General features: G+C 42.6%; 1 protein-coding gene and 1 long non-coding RNA gene across 2 annotated transcripts in view; one reads left to right on the top strand and one right to left on the bottom strand.

The window, feature by feature from the left end:
* LOC137538490 (uncharacterized) overlaps positions 1-15870 on the top strand; it is a 62449-nt gene that overhangs the window by 29885 nt on the left and 16694 nt on the right. The gene's annotated exons all lie outside the window — the stretch shown is intronic.
* The window catches only part of BAD (BCL2 associated agonist of cell death), a 79886-nt gene continuing 66373 nt past the window's right edge, over positions 2358-15870 (bottom strand). Inside the window, exons 4-5 of the mRNA XM_068260704.1 lie at positions 10079-10248; positions 2358-3780 (exon numbers count right to left, since the gene is read on the bottom strand). Of these exons, the coding sequence (XP_068116805.1) occupies positions 10117-10248 (132 nt within the window). The 3' untranslated portion in view covers positions 2358-3780; positions 10079-10116. The remainder of the gene's footprint in view (positions 3781-10078; positions 10249-15870) is intronic.

The raw sequence follows: 15870 nt of genomic DNA, 5'->3' as shown, positions 1-15870 counted from the left end.
AAAGATTTTTACTGCAGGGAAGTGTAAAGGGTCATTAGCCTTGCTCTGTGTCATGATTTAACTACTTCACCCTGACAGCGCTCCTACCTTTTTTTGTCAATAACTTTATTACAACATATGATATATACTTTTTTTTGCCACTAATTAGGCTTTTTTTGGGTAGTACATTTTGCTAAGAGTAATTTTATTCTAAATGTATGTTAATAGGAATAATGTTTTCAACCATTATAGTTTTAAAATAAAGTGTTACCATAATTAAAACCCACAAAGTAGAGTCCCTAAGGCAAATATTTTGTATTTTTTTTGTTTTTTACGCAAGTGTTTGGGAGATGGGGGGAATATGGCCTCTTAAAAGTGGAAGGGATTAATTATAGTAATTTCTTAATTATAATGTATGGTGTTTGTGTGTGTAATTTTACTTATCACCACCAGATGCAAACACTGTCCTGATTTAAAGGAAATGTTCATTTTATTTTTTGTGTATGATTTTAGTTTTTAATAAACATGGCCCCTGATCAGGGTCATGTCCATTCATTTCAGGCAATGCGATTGGTTAGGGAAACATTTGTTCCCCTTTCCCAATCGCAGGTCTCCATGTCCCAACGATATGAGCAGTGGAGGAGGGGGGTGCATGCCTGCACGGTGGCGGGGGTGAGAGACGCATTAAAACATCCTGAAGCCGTTAAGAGACTACAACGGGGTTTTAATACATCGGCTCATCAGTAAGTGGTTAAAAAATACAGTGTAGTTTTGTAAATTGCAAATATGATAGAATGATGCAATGCTATAAAAAAAAATATATACCTGAAAATAAAAACATGAGACTTTTCTTTGCTACTAATGTTCTATTAATTATCCGTACTACACAATTTATTATATCGTAAATGTTTTCCGCTTCAGTGTCACTGTAACCATTTCTGCCGCTGGGACGGAAGCCTGACGTCCACAGCAGGTGCCGCTACAGCCGCGATGCTCACATCCGGACAGTTTGCTAGCCTGTGCACTCGACCATGCGGGCACAAGCCCATGATCGCGGTGGTTCTGGCGAAGGGGGGGGGGGGGAATTGGTGTCCCCTGAGCCAATCCGTGCTTGTACGCCAAGTATGATCTCTGTTTTTTGTGATCATTCGTAGATCGTGCCACCGCGCTGCCTCCCGCTCACTCGTTTCCGCCGCCGATTAATTGGTTAATTAATGGGAACTTCGTTCCCATTCATCTGCCCTCATGTCCCCATGATCACCGGCATAAATGAAATGCCTACATCAGTTCGGAAGTAACGCATTACTTCCTATTCACGTACTTACATACGAAAATAAAAAATAATGCCCAAGGACATTATTGTGGCCAAATAGTAAAATTACACCTATATACATAAGAGAGTGAACTATTTAAATATGTATGTCAAGGGATATATTACTCTCAGCAAGGCTGGGACATCAGCAAGAAGGTGGCAGACTCATGGTTTGGGTCGGAATGATGGGGAGAGAGCTGGTGGGCCCCTCTAGGGTCCCTGAAGGTGTGAAAATTACTTCTGAAAAGTATGTGGAGTTTGACTGTCCACGCTAATAAAAAAGAACCGTACTTTCTGTTACAAAATCATCTTCATGCATGACAATGCACCAGCTCATGCTGCAAAGAATACCTCTGCATCATAGGCTGCTATCACCATAAACTCATGGGGCCATATGCAATTCACTTTTTCACCTGTGTTTTCTCCAAGGTGATATTTTTACACCTTAAAATAAAATGCCTTTTAAGCCACCAGCAAGAAAACAAATACTCAAAATATTTTTTACAGTAATGTTTTAACTACATTTTGGTATTTTTTCCATTGCAAAGTGCTAAAAAGTTATTTTAAATTGAAGATTAAAAATTATCACCTAGGAGAAAACTCAGGTGAAAAAGTGAATTGCATATGGGCCATAGTGTGGCCCTCATCCTCCCCTGACCTCCATCATAGTGAGAACCTTTGAAGCATTCTGAAGCAAAATATATACTACAATTACATTTCTATAGCGCTTTTCTCCTATAGGACTTAAAGCGCTTAGGATCTCTCAGATTCAGTAATTGGTAGTAGGATGAAGTATGAGGGTGGGAGGCAGTTTACATCCAAACAGCAGCCCTGAGAGGATACTCTGACATCCGCGAACATATTCAAGCAGAAACTCTGAAAAAACTCACAAGTTCAATGAATGCAAGAATTCTGAAGCTGCTATCAAATAAATAGTTTCTATGTTAATACATAACTTGACCTGTTAAGATTTTTTTTATTGACCTCCTAATGCTGCAAACTCAACAAATGACCATTTTCAGATCTTTACAGCCTATAAAATGTTTTAAAACTCTGTTGTGCATCATAATTTGGAACAGTGCATTTTTTTATTTATTTTTTTAAAACACATTATTATTTTATTATTTAGTATTTATATAGCGCCGACATATTACGCAGCGCTGTACAGTGTGTGTGTGTGTGTGTGTGTGTGTGTGTGTGTGTGTGTGTGTGTGTGTGTGTGTGTGTGTGTGTGTGTGTGTGTGTGTGTGTGTGTGTGTGTGTGTGTGTGTGTGTGTGTGTGTGTGTATATTGTCTTGTCACTAACTGTCCCTCAAAGGAGCTCACAATCTAATCCCTACTATTGCCATATGTCTATATTATGTAGTGTAAGTACTGTAGTCTAGGGCCAATTTTTAGGGGGAGCCAATTAACTTATCTGTATGTTTTGGAATGTGAGAGGAAACTGGAGTGCCCGGAGGAAACCCACGCAGACACGGAGAGAACATACAAACTCTTTGCAGATAGTGCCCTGGCTGGGATTTGAACCAGGGACCCAGCGCTGCAAGGCGAGAGAGCTAACCACTACGCCACCGTGCTGCCCATCATGAGAACGTTTGTTCAGTAACATCCGATTTATGCTCTAATGGCTGATGACTAAAAGAGGATGCTGACTGCCACTTGCATCCACCATTTAGGAAAAACTGAGGGAAATATCATTTGCATAATAATTTGGAATGTGGTGTATTTTTATTCTGGATGTAACAACCCCTTTTAAATACTAGAATTAAAGATTGAGATCAAATTGGAATCTAGTGCAATTACTAAAAAATGAATAAATTAGCACTTGTTTGACTGCATGCACCTTACAGCTAGACTTTTGTTTTTTAAATAAATCAAAACTGTACTGAATTTGTCCAGATACCTAATTGTTGTGGGTGTGTGCAAATGACTGCAGTAGCTATATTCTAATATAACACAGACAAGGGTTGCACATTTTTGACATTTACTTGCCCTTTAAAAATGTAGCCCAGCTCTGGTAGTTCATTTCTGTCCTCTGATTTTTGTACATTGCTGCTAACCTAACATAATCTGTAATAAATTGCGGTAGTAACCTTTAGTCAGTTATAGAAAAACATGCTTTTTATATATAAACATTTTTGTTTTGTAAAAAGATTTGAGAAAATCTGCATATGAAAATTTTGAAACTATGTTTATCAAAGTAAAAGCATTATAAAAAACCGTTCACATCTGTGGAAAATATCTAATTGTCTCTAAAATCAACTTTGTTCATTTAACATTCCTGCGTTCCATTTTTGGGCTTTTGTTAATTCATAAGAATAAAAAAAAAAGTTTTAAAAATGTGGCACGTTTCATAATTTCACAGGACAAGTTCACTTGTGATATCCACTTGCGTCATCATCCATATTTATTTTTCAGTAGTTTTATTTTCATCTTTAAAAAAAGCACCATGCATATTAGGCTTTTGAACAGAAAAAAAGTGGCATCACCTGTGTAACAAAATAAATATACATGAATTTGGATTTCAGTATAGTTTGTTATGGTAAAATATGCAAGCAAAAAAAAAACACACAACATTCAGTAAACCTGCTTCATTACTGATGAGATACATGTAAACATATATAACAAAAAAGTTGAAATTATTGTAGAGCACAGTACTCCACAAACAAAAGCTCTGGTCTATCAATCGCCTTATCTTGAGAAGTCTGTTCTGTAAAGTTTCAATATGCATTTTAACCCTTTAGATTATCTGTAGATATTCTTTATGCCATTTGTGTTGTACCTTGGAACCTCTGAGTTTATTTTTTCTGCCTTATCTGTATGTACATTTTACGAAGGGTGCTGCACATGGTATTGTCCTGACGGGTGCACAGAAATAAGCACAGACCTGTCAGTTTACTGTAAAGAACATACAAAGAACAAACGTTTTTCAGGTAATTACTGAAAAATTAATAAATTAGCACTTGTTTGACTGCATGCACCTTACAATGAGACTTTCATTTTTTAAATAAATCAAAGCTGTCCTTCATATGTATGAAGCTCACAGAGTCATTTTGACAGAAAATCAGATGCAAAAGAAAAGTCCATAAATTAAATAACCAAAGTGGCTAATAATAACAAGATCACTTTTGTTTTCTGTGCTTTTATTGAGCTGCACAGCAGCACCCTTATTGTCCTTTAAAGCAACCCTGAGCTGGCCAAAAAAAGGTTAGATACTTATTGAGGTAGAGGAAAGCCTCTGCATAGTCCAGACTCTTCCCATACTCTCCTGGACCCACCGTTACCACACATGGACCCTCTGAGCATATTTGCCAAAAGCTTGTGAGATAGGATCACAGGACTGCGCTCCTAGCTGTGTATAGCCGTGCTTGTGCATGAAGGGAAGCTTGGCCGCAAACTAAAAGAGGATCCCGGCAAGTGGCGGAGGAGTCGTGGAGGACGCAAGAAGCCTATGGAGCATTCAAGGTTTTACCCCTTAGGCTGGTTTCACAGTGGGACGTTACAGGCGCACGTTAGTGCAGCCTGTAACGCACCCCACCGCACAGCAATGAAAAATCAATGGGCCGTTCACAGTGCCCACGTTGCGTTACACAGTAACGCTGCGCCATTACACAACGTACTGCATGCAGTACTTTGTAAGCGGCAGAGCCGCGTTAGACTGCTTGGACATGCGCAGTAATGTTGGGGAGGTGCGGAGAGCGGCCAAGCACATGGCTAATTAATATTCACTGCACTCAGTGACGTGCAGTGTTTACTTCCTGGAGCGGCCGCTCTGTGCGGCGATTGGCCAGGCGGGACCACGTGATGCCGCATGCGTCCAAAAGTGCGCATCACGGCATCACGGACGCCAGAGTGAGCTGCACAACGCGGCTCACTCTGACGTCCACCTTAGAGAGCACCAGGCGTTGCGTTAGGGGCACGTTATGCGACCATAACGTCCCCTAAAACGCAACGTCCTGGTATGAAACTAGCCTTAGGTAAGTATCTAATTTTTTTTTGTACTGCTAGCTCGACTTTGCTTAATGAGCTTTACTTCTCCAATCTTTTGGGATCCACTGTTACAGTTCCCCTCCTATCCTTCCCACACTGTACTCACAAACATTTATTATAGATCTTAAAAATGTTAAATGACTAAAGGGTGGGGTGGGACCTTTAAGGTAAAATAAATATATGGTATCATGAAACAAAAATAATATACAATTCAATAAGTACCATTAACTACCCTGACGTTTAGCCCACAATGGTGACAGGCAGGAAAAAAAAGTTAAAAGCGGTACGCCTGTTTTCCTTACAGGCATGCCGTCAAGGAAGTCTCCAGACATATAGGCATCCCCAATTTAAGATAGCATTGGTGCCCCCAATTCTGATCTCCAGCGCTTCTACTACTTAGCCTCGCTCCAATGATTGCAAAACCACGCTGCACAGCTCCGCTCTTGTCCATGCGGTGGACCGGGCCTGGCAGGTGACAGCAAGACGTTGCCGACGTCACCTGCAGGGTACCAATCATCTGCAGGAGAAGACCCAAGCTGTGCAGTGAGGTTCTATGATCATCGGAGCAAAGCAAAGTAAGTAGAAGAGCTGGGGGTCGAGAAGGGGACCTATGCTACCCTATACTGGGGAACCCCTAAACCTAGGTACCTATACTGGCCACACCTGTACCTGGCTTCCTATACTGGCCACACCTGTATCATCTGCCTTCCTATACTGGGGAACACCTAAACTTTATAATCGAGTCAGCTTATACTCACCACTGGTGTGCTGATCTCTCATCTTGTACCTCTGATAGTGACATGTGCCCACAAGGCAAACTAATCTATTTTTTTGTACTGAATTCAGTACAATAACCTGCAGGGGATACATAAGACAGATGGGCACCCACACGGTGGGTGACACAGCACAGGTAATACATAAATGCACACACGGGGGTGGGGGGGTGGGGTTACATTTATACATTAGGGGGCAGCGGTGAGCTCCGCTGATTCCCAAGAGATTTCATGCTGAAATCAAATCGGAAATCGGCCTGCAGTGTATGGGCAGCCGTTGAGCAGCTGCAGCTCGGAAGTGTATATGATCAGAGATTTATTTTGGGGATTGATTTTGAAATTTAGTTTTCATAAAATTTTACATTTCAAGCTTTTATTATACTCAAAATGTATGCTAGACCCTTGCTTGGCACGTTTTGGTAAGTTACAAAAAAAAAAGTTATGAAAATTAAAGGGATTCCGAGCAGTGCAGCAACTATGGAAAGATGCATACCATTTTGAAGCTCGTTTTCTCCTCGTTCCAATGATCTATAAACCGCCACCCTACGCCTTTTAGCTTTCATTAATTTCGAAAAGATGGAAATCGCGGCCGCCATCTTGGATTCCTTATTTAGCATTGTATTATGCAGGACGACACTTTCCCCAGTGTCGGCAGCTCCAATTAGTGCAATGCAATGAAATACAAGGAACCCAGGGGGGTATAATTACAAACATCATGCCGGTAGGTGTGAGGATATAATTAGTTGTGGGTATGCTTAAAGAGAACCAGAGATGAAGCACCCTCTTGTACAGGGAGTGCAGAATTATTAGGCAAGTTGTATTTTTGAGGAATAATTTTATTATTGAACAACAACCATGTTCTCAATGAACCCAAAAAACTCATTAATATCAAAGCTGAATATTTTTGAAAGTAGTTTTTAGTTTCTTTTTCTTTTTAGCTATTTTAGAGGGATATCTGTGTGTGCAGGTGACTATTACTGTGCATAATTATTAGGCAACTTAACAAAAAACAAATATATACCCATTTCAATTATTTATCTTTACCAGTAAAACCAATATAACATCTCAACATTCACAAATATACATTTCTGACATTCAAAAACAAAACAAAAACAGATCAGTGACCAATATAGCCACCTTTCTTTGCAAGGACACTCAAAAGCCTGCCATCCATGGATTCTGTCAGTGTTTTGATCTGTTCACCATCAACATTGCGTGCAGCAGCAACCACAGCCTCCCAGACACTGTTCAGAGAGGTGTACTGTTTTCCCTCCTTGTAAATCTCACATTTTATGATGAACCACAGGTTCTCAATGGGGTTCAAATCTGGTGAACAAGGAGGCCATGTTATTAGTTTTTCTTCTTTTATACCCTTTCTTGCCATCCACGCTGTGGAGTACTTGGACGCGTGTGATGGAGCATTGTCCTGCATGAAAATCATGTTTTTCTTGAAGGATGCAGACTTCTTCCTGTACCACTGCTTGAAGAAGGTGTCTTCCAGAAACTGGCAGTAGGACTGGGAGTTGAGCTTGACTCTATCCTTAACCCGGAAAGGCCCCACAAGGTCATCCTTGATGATACCAGCCCAAACCAGTACTTCACCTCCACCTTGCTGGCGTCTGAGTCGGACTGGAGCTCTCTGCCCTTTACCAATCCAGCCACGGGCCCATCCATCTGGCCCATCAAGACTCTCATTTCATCAGTCCATAAAACCTTAGAAAAATCAGTCTTGAGATATTTCTTGGCCCAGTCTTGACGTTTCAGCTTGTGTGTCTTGTTCAGTGGTGGTCCACTGGTCCTCCAGTGATGTTGCAGCTCTGAAATACGGCCAAACTGGTGGCAAGTGGCATCTTGGCAGCTGCACGCTTGACTTTTCTCAGTTCATGGGCAGTTATTTTGCGCCTTGGTTTTTCCACACGCTTCTTGCGACCCTGTTGACTATTTTGAATGAAACGATTGATTGTTCGATGATCACGCTTCAGAAGCTTTGCAATTTTAAGAGTGCTGCATACCTCTGCAAGATATCTCACTATTTTTGACTTTTCTGAGCCTGTCAAGTCCTTCTTTTGACCCATTTTGCCAAAGGAAAGGAAGTTGCCTAATAATTATGCACACCTGATATAGGGTGTTGATGTCATTAGACCACACCCCTTCTCATTACAGAGATGCACATCACCTAATATGCTTAATTGGTAGTAGGCTTTCGAGCCTATACAGCTTGGAGTAAGGCAACATGCATAAAGAGGATGTGGTCAAAATACTAATTTGCCTAATAATTGTGCACTCCCTGTATTTTACTTTATTAATCAGTGGGAACATGACAGTGAACACCTAATCTGCTCTTTGTTTCATTGTTTTCTGTTTAACCTATTTTGGTTCCTGGACGTAGAAACTACGTTCAGGAACCATGCGCGCTCCCGCGGCCGATCGCACGCACGCGCGCTCCCGGCCCGCGGTTCGTTAGCCAGGCAATCAGTGAATCGGGCTACGGTGCCCGATCGCCGATTCCTCTCCCCCGCTGAAAAAGCGACAGCTTCTCTCGGAAGCTGTGCCTTTTCTGGCTGTTCCCTCCCCGATGCGTCACTCTAAGCGTGTGTTACGCTTAGAGTGACGTCATGTAAACAAACTCATGACTGCCATCTTGTGGCCAAAAAGTAATACTACAACTGAAAATAAAAAAAAAATGAAAATCAACACACATTTACATTACAAACCTATTGTTTACCTCCCACCCTCCCAAAACTACCCAAATAAAATGTTTACTATAAAAAAAAACAAAAAACATAACAATAAAAAAAAAAAAATGTAAATATTTACCTAAGGGTCTAAACTTTTTAAATATCAATGTAAAGATGAAATATTTCTATATTTTTTTTTATTTTAAACTTGTAAATAGTGATAGATGCAAAACGGAAAAAATGCACCTTTATTTCCAAATAAAATATTGTCGCCATACATTGTGATAGGGACATAATTTTAATGGTGTAATAACCGGGACATATGGGCAAATACAATACGTGAGTTTTAATTATGGAGGCATGTATTATTTTAAAACTATAATGGCTGAAAACTGAGAAATAATGAATTTTTCCATTTTTTTCTTATTCTTCCTGTTAAAATGCATTTACAGTAAAGTGGCTTTTAGGAAAATGTACCCCCCAAAAAAAGCCTAATTGGTGGCGGAAAAAACAAGATATAGATCAGTTCATTGTGATAAGTAGTGATAAAGTTATAGGCTAATGAATGGGAGGTGAACATTTCTCACGTGAAAACGACGGAACTTGAATGGGTTAATCTGACTTATCACCTCTAATAAGAATCCCTGACTGAGCACTCAGTCTAGCTTTGCTACGGAAAGATTATAGCTGAGTCTGTCTTCTCTGGTGTCTTTTCTAGCCCAAGGCTGACCCCTTGTGGCTCTGCTATAATGACTCAGCTATAATTATTCCCTGCAAAGCCAGACTGAATTCTCAGTCCGGGATTCTTATCACAGCTGATAACAGACACTTTTAGCAGTGAGGATGAAACAGAGAGCATGGTAAGTGTTTTCTCTAATGTTCTTACTGATATATATGGTAAAATACACATGGGTGCTTCGTCTCTGGTTCCCTTTAAAGGCATACCCACAGGCACTGCTCAGAGTCCCTTTAATAAAACGCTTTTTGCACAGAAATCCAGGAAAAACTGAACGCAGAGGAGGTTAAGAGAGACAACTACTGGTCCTTAACCAACTTAGGACCGCAGTAATTAGAATCTACGCCACATCTGCGACTCTAACTCTGATGCGATGTAGATCCTACGCCACTGCTTTCCGCGGTCCCGAGCTGATCCCTGCTCATGCATGCATCAGTGAATTGATCAGAAACATTTATGAAAAATGTAAATATCCCAGCATTAACTTACTTCCAAAGGTCATATTATTACTAGACTTTCAACATTCAAATCTGGAATACTATAAAATGCAAAACAGGTGTTAAACTTAAGACTTCATTATTGGTAAAATCCAAAAACAAATATAACATACCCAAAAGTTTTGTTTTTTTTCCACCACGAAAAGAATGCTCAGTGATTCCCGTCCTCCGAATCACTCTTGTCCTTGCTTTTCCTCCGAAAAATGCCCATAAAAAGTTCTTTAAAACTCCTGTTTTCGGTCATCTGAGTGGCAGCACTTGCACTTTTAGGGCGTGGGAGACTCTACAGAGGATATCATATTAATATAATGCCTTGTCCAAGCACAACATTTAGTATAATATTAAGACATAAAATGTGTTTTCCAGAGAAATATACAGAACAGCTTTGTATTCAGTCTTAGATCATATCATATTCCCTTGTGCACCAAATGTAAAAGAAAACAATGAATAGAACACTCAACAAATCAGGCTGGCTTAAGTTGCACTGCATAGTACTGTTATCCTAGCATATACGAACAAAACCCCATACTCTCCTGCCTTAGACACTTTGACCACTGACCATTTTTACCATCTCATACACAGCTTCCCTTTACCTATTGTCCTATCCCTTAAACCTTAACCACTTGAGGACCGTGGGCTTTACCCCCCTTAACCTTCCTGGCGGTAAGCCCGAGCTGAGCTCGGGCTATGCCGCCGGAAGGCACCGCTCAGGCCCCGCTGGGCCGATTTGCATAATTTTTTTTTCCTGCACGCAGCTAGCACTTTGCTAGCTGCGTGCAGTGCCCGATCGCCGCCGCTACCCGCCGATCCGCCGCTATCCGTCGCGCCGCAGCCGCCCCCCCCCCCAGACCCTGTGCGCTGCCTGGCCAATCAGTGCCAGGCAGCTCTATGGGGTGGATCGGAATCCCCTATGACGTCACGACGTCGTTGACGTCGGTGACGTCATCCCGCCCCGTCGCCATGGCGACGGGGGAAGCCCTCCAGGAGATCCCGTTCTTTGAACGGGATCTCCTGATTGCCGATCGCCGGCGACTTTGTCTCGCTACATGAAAAAAAAAAAAAAAAAATTAAAAAAAAAAAGATTTGCTGCCCCCTGGCGATTTTTTAGCAAACCGCCAGGAGGGTTAAGGACCAGGCACTTTTTTTCCATTCAGACCACTGCAGATTTTACGGTTTATTGCTCGCTCATACAACCTACCACCTAAATGAATTTTGGCTCCTTTTCTTGTCACTAATAAAGCTTTCTTTTGGTGCTATTTGATTGCTGCTGCGATTTTTACTTTTTATTATTTTCATCAAAAAAGACATGAATTTTGTCAAAAAAATGATTTTTTTAACTTTCTGTGCTGACATTTTTCAAATAAATTAAAATTTCTGTATACATGCAGCGTGAAAAATGTGGACAAACATGTTTTTGATAAAAAAAAACCCATTCAGCCTATATTTATTGGTTTGGGTAAAAGTTATAGCGTTTACAAACTATGGTGCAAAAAGTGAATTTTGCCATTTTCCAGCATCTCTGACTGTTCTGAGAACCTGACATGTTTCATGAGGGGCTAGAATTCCAGGATAGTATAAATGCCCCCCAAATCACCCCATTTTGGAAAGAAGACATCCCAAAGTATTCACTGAGAGGCATAGTGAGTTCATAGAAGATATTTTTTGTAACAAGTAAGCGGAAAATGACACTTTGTGACAAAAAACAAAACAAAAAAAAAACGTTTCCATTTCTTCTAACTTGCGACAAAAAAAATGACATCTGCCACGGACTCACCATGCCCCTCTCTGAATACCTTGAAGTGTCTACTTTCCAAAATGGGGTCATTTGTGGGGTGTGTTCACTGTCCTGACATTTTGGGGGGTGGTAGATTGTAAGCACCCCTGTAAAGCCTAAAGGTGCTCATTGGACTTTGGGCCCCTTAGCGCAGTTAGGCTGCAAAAAAATGCCACACATGTGGTATTGCCATACTCAGGAGAAGTAGTATAATGTGTTTTGGGGTGTATTTTTACACATACCCATGCTGGGTGGGAGTAATATCTCTGTAAATGACAATTGTTTGATTTTTTTTTTTTTACACACAATTGTCCATTTACAGAGAGATTTCTCCCACTCAGCATGGGTATGTGTAAAAATACACCCCAAAACACATTATACTACTTCTCCTGAGTACGGCGATACCACATGTGTGGCACTTTTTTGCACCCTAACTGCGCTAAGGGGACCAAAGTCCAATGAGTACTTTTAGGCTTTCACAGGTCATTTTTGTTTCAAGACTACTCCTCACGGTTTAGGGCCCCTAAAATGCCAGGGCAGTATAGGAACCCCACTAATGACCCCATTTTAGAACGAAGACACCCCAAGGTATTCCGTTAGGAGTATGGTGAGTTCATAGAAGATTTTATTTTTTTGTCACAAGTTAGCGGAAATTGATTTTAATTGTTTTTTTTCACAAAGTGTCATTTTCCGCTAACTTGTGACAAAAAATAAAATCTTCTATGAACTCACCATACTTCTAACGGAATACCTTTGGGTGTCTTCTTTCTAGAATGGGGTCATTTGTGGGGTTCCTATACTGCCCTGGCATTTTAGGGGCCCTAAACCGTGAGGAGTAGTCTTGAAACCAAATGTCGCAAATTGACCTGTGAAATCCTAAAGGTACTCATTGGACTTTGGCCCCCTTAGTGCACTTAGGGTGTAAAAAAGTGCCACACATGTGGTACCGCCATACTCAGGAGAAGTAGTATAATGTGTTTTGGGGTGTATTTTTACACATACCCATGCTGGGTGGGAGAAAGATCTCTGTAAATGACAATTGTTTGATTTTTTTTACACACAATTGTCCATTTACAGAGAGATTTCTCCCACCCAGCATGGGTATGTGTAAAAATACACCCCAAAACACATTATACTACTTTTCCTGAGTACGGCGGTACCACATGTGTGACACTTTTTTGCAGCCTAGGTGCGCTAAGGGGCCCAACGTCCTATTCACAGGTCATTTTGAGGCATTTGTTTTCTAGACTACTCCTCACGGTTTAGGGCCCCTAAAATGCCAGGGCAGTATAGGAACCCCACAAGTGACCCCATTTTAGAAAGAAGACACTCCAAGGTATTCCGTTAGGTGTATGGCGAGTTCATAGAAGATTTTATTTTTTGTCACAAGTTAGTGAAAAATGACACTTTGTGAAAAAAAAACAATAAAAATCAATTTCCGCTAACTTTTGACAAAAAATAAAATCTTCTATGCACTCGTCATACACCTAACAGAATACCTTGGGGTGTCTTTTTTTATAAAATGGGGTCACTTGTGGGGTTTCTATACCGCCCTGGCATTTTACGGGCCCAAAACCGTGAGTAGTCTGGAAACCAAATGTCTCAAAATGACTGTTCAGGGGTATAAGCATCTGCAAATTTTGATGACAGGTGGTCTATGAGGGGGCGAATTTTGTGGAACCGGTCATAAGCAGGGTGGCCTTTTAGATGACAGGTTGTATTGGGCCTGATCTGATGGATAGGAGTGCTAGGGGGGTGACAGGAGGTGATTGATGGGTGTCTCAGGGGGTGGTTAGAGGGGAAAATAGATGCAATCAATGCATTGGGGAGGTGATCGGAAGGGGGTCTGAGGGAGATCTGAGGGTTTGGCCGAGTGATCAGGAGCCCACATGGGGCAAATTAAGGCCTGATCTGATGGGTAGGTGTGCTAGGGGGTGACAGGAGGTGATTGATGGGTGTCTCAAGGTGTGATTAGAGGGGGGAATAGATGCAAGCAATGCACTGGCGAGGTGATCAGGGCTGGGGTCTGAGGGCGTTCTGAGGGTGTGGGCGGGTGATTGAGTGCCCTAGGGGCAGATAGGGGTCTAATCTGATAGGTAGCAGTGACAGAGGGTGATTGATGGGTAATTAGTGGGTGTTTAGGGTAGAGAACAGATGTAAACAATGCACTTGGGAGGTGATCTGACGTCGGATCTGCGGGCGATCTATTGGTGTGGGTGGGTGATCAGATTGCCCGCAAGGGGCAGGTTAGGGGCTGATTGATGGGTGGCAGTGACAGGGGGTGATTGATGGGTGGCAGTGACAGGGGGTGATTGATGGGTGATTGACAGGTGATCAGTGGGTTATTACAGGGAAGAACAGATGTAAATATTGCGCTGGCGAATTGATAAGGGGGGGGGGGGGGGGTCTGAGGGCAATCTGAGCGTGTAGGCGGGTGATTGGGTGCCCGCAAGGGGCAGATTAGGATCTGATGGGTAACAGTGACAGGTGGTGATAGGGGGTGATTGATCGGTGATTGATGGGTAATTAGTGGGTGTTTAAGGTAGAGAACAGATGTAAACACTGCACTTGGGAGGTGATCTGACGTCGGATCTGCGGGCAATCTATTAGTGGGGGTGGGTGATCAGATTGCCTGCAAGGGGCAGGTCAGGGGCTGATTGATGGGTGATTGACAGGTTATTGACAGGTGATCAGGGAGATAGATGCATACAGTACACAGGGGGGTGGGGTCTGGGGGGGGGGGTCTGGGGAGAATCTGAGGGGTGGGGGCAGTTTAGGGCATAAAAAAAATAGCGTTGACAGATAGTTACAGGGAGTGATTGATGGGTGATTAGGGGGGTGATTGGGTGCAAACAGGGGTCTGGGGGGTGGGCAGGGGGGGTCTGAGGGGTGCTGTGGGCGATCAGGGGTCGGGGGAATCAGTGTGCTTGGGTGCGACATAGGGTGGCTGCAGCCTGCCCTGGTGGTCCCTCGGACACTGGGACCACCAGGGCAGGAGGCAGCCTGTATAATACACTTTGTATACAATACAAAGTGTATCATACACTTTGTATGCGGTGATCCGGGTGCTAGTAACCCGCCGGCGCTTTCCAATGGCCGGCGGGTTACAGCGCGAGGTGGGCGGAATCAGTCCCCGGCGGCCGATCGCGTCACGAATGACGTAATCGCGCCGCCCATGCCCGTAAAAGGACCACCGCCATTTGTCAATACGGCGGTCGTTGCGGGGTCCACTTCCCGGCCGCCAATTGTATATACGGCGGTCGGGAAGTGGTTAAAGAGGAGTTGTTAGGTATAAGGTCTCAGAGAAAAAAACACATATCAGTAGCTAAATATTGGCTGTACTTACATTACATATGCATTTCATTGTCCACGTTTGGATTTCACAGAATTTTTATATAGTATTTGCAGAGATTGATGCTCCTGACAGTTCATGGCAGGTTCCATCTTTGACTGTCTTGTCTGAAGCCAATTGCGATGTAATATCCTCCCTTACCCTGCTTGATTGATGATTCTTTAGCCCTCCCAAGTCCCAGCCCTCAGACACTCCCACCAGTGTCTGGTCTAACGGGGCATATTGTCTGTCACTAAGCGGGAGGAACGGGACATGGGGGAGGGGTGCAGCGATCGTGCTGCCAGTGGGGGGGCGATCGTCTAGTTCTATACTGGGAAGTCCGGATCTTTTCAATGATTCGGATGGTTCGAATCGGATCATTGAAAAGATCCGTATCTTTAAACCATTTGCAGCAGAGTGAGAGGTGCAGGAGAATGAAGGCACATTGAGGGTGCTAATGGGGAAGGGAGAGATGCAGCAGGAAGATTGTGCTTGTGCACAGAAGCTGCAGTTCCTGTTTGTTCCAGACATCCACTGTGAACCGAATCTCGGATGATTCGACTCACAAAAAAGATCCGGATCCAAGATCCGAATCGTTCATGATCTGGACAACACTACAGTGCAGTGAATATTAATTAGCCATGTGGCTAGGCACAATAGCAGACTCGTGCAGTATACTCTAATGCAACCTGTGCACTGTGAACAGCACATTGATTTTTCAGTGCTGTGAGTTGGGCTGCGTTACAGGCTGCTGTAACGTGAGCCTGTAGCTTCCCACTGTGAAAGCAGCCTTAGGGCGG

Source organism: Hyperolius riggenbachi, chromosome 11 (genome assembly GCF_040937935.1).
Source record: "Hyperolius riggenbachi isolate aHypRig1 chromosome 11, aHypRig1.pri, whole genome shotgun sequence".
Classification (NCBI taxonomy): domain Eukaryota; kingdom Metazoa; phylum Chordata; class Amphibia; order Anura; family Hyperoliidae; genus Hyperolius; species Hyperolius riggenbachi.
Note: the sequence above shows the minus strand (reverse complement) of the source record. Positions and strands in the feature narration are given on the sequence as shown.